This window comes from Sinocyclocheilus grahami, unplaced genomic scaffold, assembly GCF_001515645.1.
Source record: "Sinocyclocheilus grahami isolate Dianchi unplaced genomic scaffold, SAMN03320097.WGS_v1.1 scaffold1633.1, whole genome shotgun sequence".
NCBI classification, from domain to species: Eukaryota; Metazoa; Chordata; class Actinopteri; order Cypriniformes; family Cyprinidae; genus Sinocyclocheilus; species Sinocyclocheilus grahami.
In genome coordinates this window covers 48,106-50,204 of record NW_015506812.1, presented here as the reverse complement: position 1 = coordinate 50,204, position 2,099 = coordinate 48,106, and the positions used below count along the sequence as shown (strand labels likewise).

The 2,099-nt window shown below is 33.3% G+C and overlaps 1 protein-coding gene across 1 annotated transcript; it reads left to right on the top strand.

Annotated features, from left to right (window-relative positions):
- Positions 1–516: 516 nt before the first annotated feature.
- On the top strand, positions 517–2,083 carry LOC107571675 (uncharacterized). The gene is made up of 3 exons (XM_016258007.1): positions 517–543; positions 1,062–2,016; positions 2,073–2,083. The coding sequence occupies exons 2-3, from the start codon at positions 1,107–1,109 to the stop codon at positions 2,081–2,083; spliced, it is 921 nt and encodes a 306-aa protein (XP_016113493.1). The 5' UTR covers positions 517–543; positions 1,062–1,106.
- The last annotated feature ends 16 nt before the right edge of the window (positions 2,084–2,099 follow it).

Sequence of the window (2,099 nt, the reverse complement as noted above, 5' to 3'; positions counted from 1 at the left end):
TCTTAAATTATTAATTGTGATTACAATTTGTGTGCTTAGTTTTTAAAGGTATTTTTAAACTAATTATAAATAATATTTATGTTTTATTGTTTTTGGACGTCGTTCCAGGTCCTTTGTTCCATATTCTTGGTCTTTGCTCTGAATTTTTTTTCCAGGTCAATACATTTAAACATGGCTGTGTTTGTAGTAAAGAATTTATGTTCTAAATACTCTATTTAAAATAAATAAATAAATAAATAGAAGTGTTTATGTCTATTATTGTTAATTGTGTATCCAAAACCACTTTTTTGACATCTACATGTTTTTCATATGTAGAAATTTTGGATAAAGTTGAAGTTTGTGTCTGCTATAAGTAGTATTACAGTAGTAGTATATTACTCTATACTATATAAGTATATTATTCTATGCTATTTTTATACTGGCAACAGAAGAGAGAGTAGAATTAATCTCAATATTTCCATCACTCTCAGTGTATTGTGAAAGTCTCACTAAAGGTTTTTTTCCCCCCCAGAAAAAGTCCTTTCCCACAGACTTTATTCTAAGGTAACTCTTTCTTAAATTATTAATTGTGATTACAATTTGTGTGCTTAGTTTTAAAAGGTATTTTTAAACTAATTATAAATAATATTTATGTTTTATGTTTTTGGACGTCGTTCCAGGTCCTTTGTTCCATATTCTTGGTCTTTGCTCTGAATTTTTTTTCCAGGTCAATACATTTAAACATGGCTGTGTTTGTAGTAAAGAATTTAAGTTCTAAATACTCTATTTAAAATAAATAAATAAATAAATAGAAGTGTTTATGTCTATTATTGTTAATTGTGTATCCAAAACCACTTTTTTGACATCTACATGTTTTTCATATGTAGAAATTTTGGATAAAGTTGAAGTTTGTGTCTGCTATAAGTAGTATTACAGTAGTAGTATATTACTCTATACTATATAAGTATATTATTCTATGCTATTTTTATACTGGCAACAGAAGAGAGAGTAGAATTAATCTCAATATTTCCATTACTCTCAGTGTATTGTGAAAGTCTCACTAAAGGTTTTTTCCCCCCCAGAAAAACATCCTACCGTCCCTTGCTCTGTTTTGACAGGGAACTAATATGAATCTGTCAGTGGATACAGGGACAATACATTTCATCACTTGGAACATTAATGGACTTAAAGAACAAAGAAATAAAAAATTTAGAGAACTACGTAATGCTGCTGTTGTTTTCTTACAAGAGACACACATCGGGGAAAACGATAATCATATTTTAGAGTGCAGTGAAGATGAGTGGCATATTTTCTTCACAAAGTTTACATCGTCCCGAAGAGGAACAGCTATACTTGTTAGGAAAACATTAGACTTTGAATACATCAGTGATGACAAAGATACTTATGCAGGATATATTGTGTTGAAATGTAAACTGCAAGGTCAGTTGTACACACTTGTTAGCATTTATAACCACCAAACTGACACAAAAACCCTTGATAAACTTTCAAGGTACCTGCAGTTAATGGCCACAGGGTTGCTGGTGATTGGTGGAGATTTCAACACTGTTCTCAATCCCTTTATCGACAAAAAATGTTATACCAACAAGGTGACAAATAACCGAACTCAGAGCAAACTGCTTCCCTGTGTGGAAAATTTTATGAAATCTCTTCAGCTTGTCGACATCTGGAGAAGAAAAAACCCTGTAAAGCAGAATCACACATTCTGCAGAGGTGAAACTTCATCAAGACTGGATTACTTCTTCATTCCAGAAGAATGTCTGTGGCGTGTCAGAAGTTGTGCCATCAGCGATTCGGAGAGACCTGACCATCAGCCTTTGTCCTTGAAGATCAACAATGTCTCCGCAGACACTTTACAGGAACATCTCCAGATACAATCACTCTCACAACTGCTCAGGGATAAAAGTCATTTCGGGATCGATTTATCGTTGGTTCAAGAAGGCTCACATGTACTCAGTGAGGTTGACATTGTCTCAGCTGTACATTCTCTTCAGGTGTCAGACACACCAAGACCAGATGGCATTCCAGTTTCCTTCTACAAAGAGAAAATTCAAGATATAATTCCATACATAAAGGTGCTATATGATGGAATCTACAGTGGC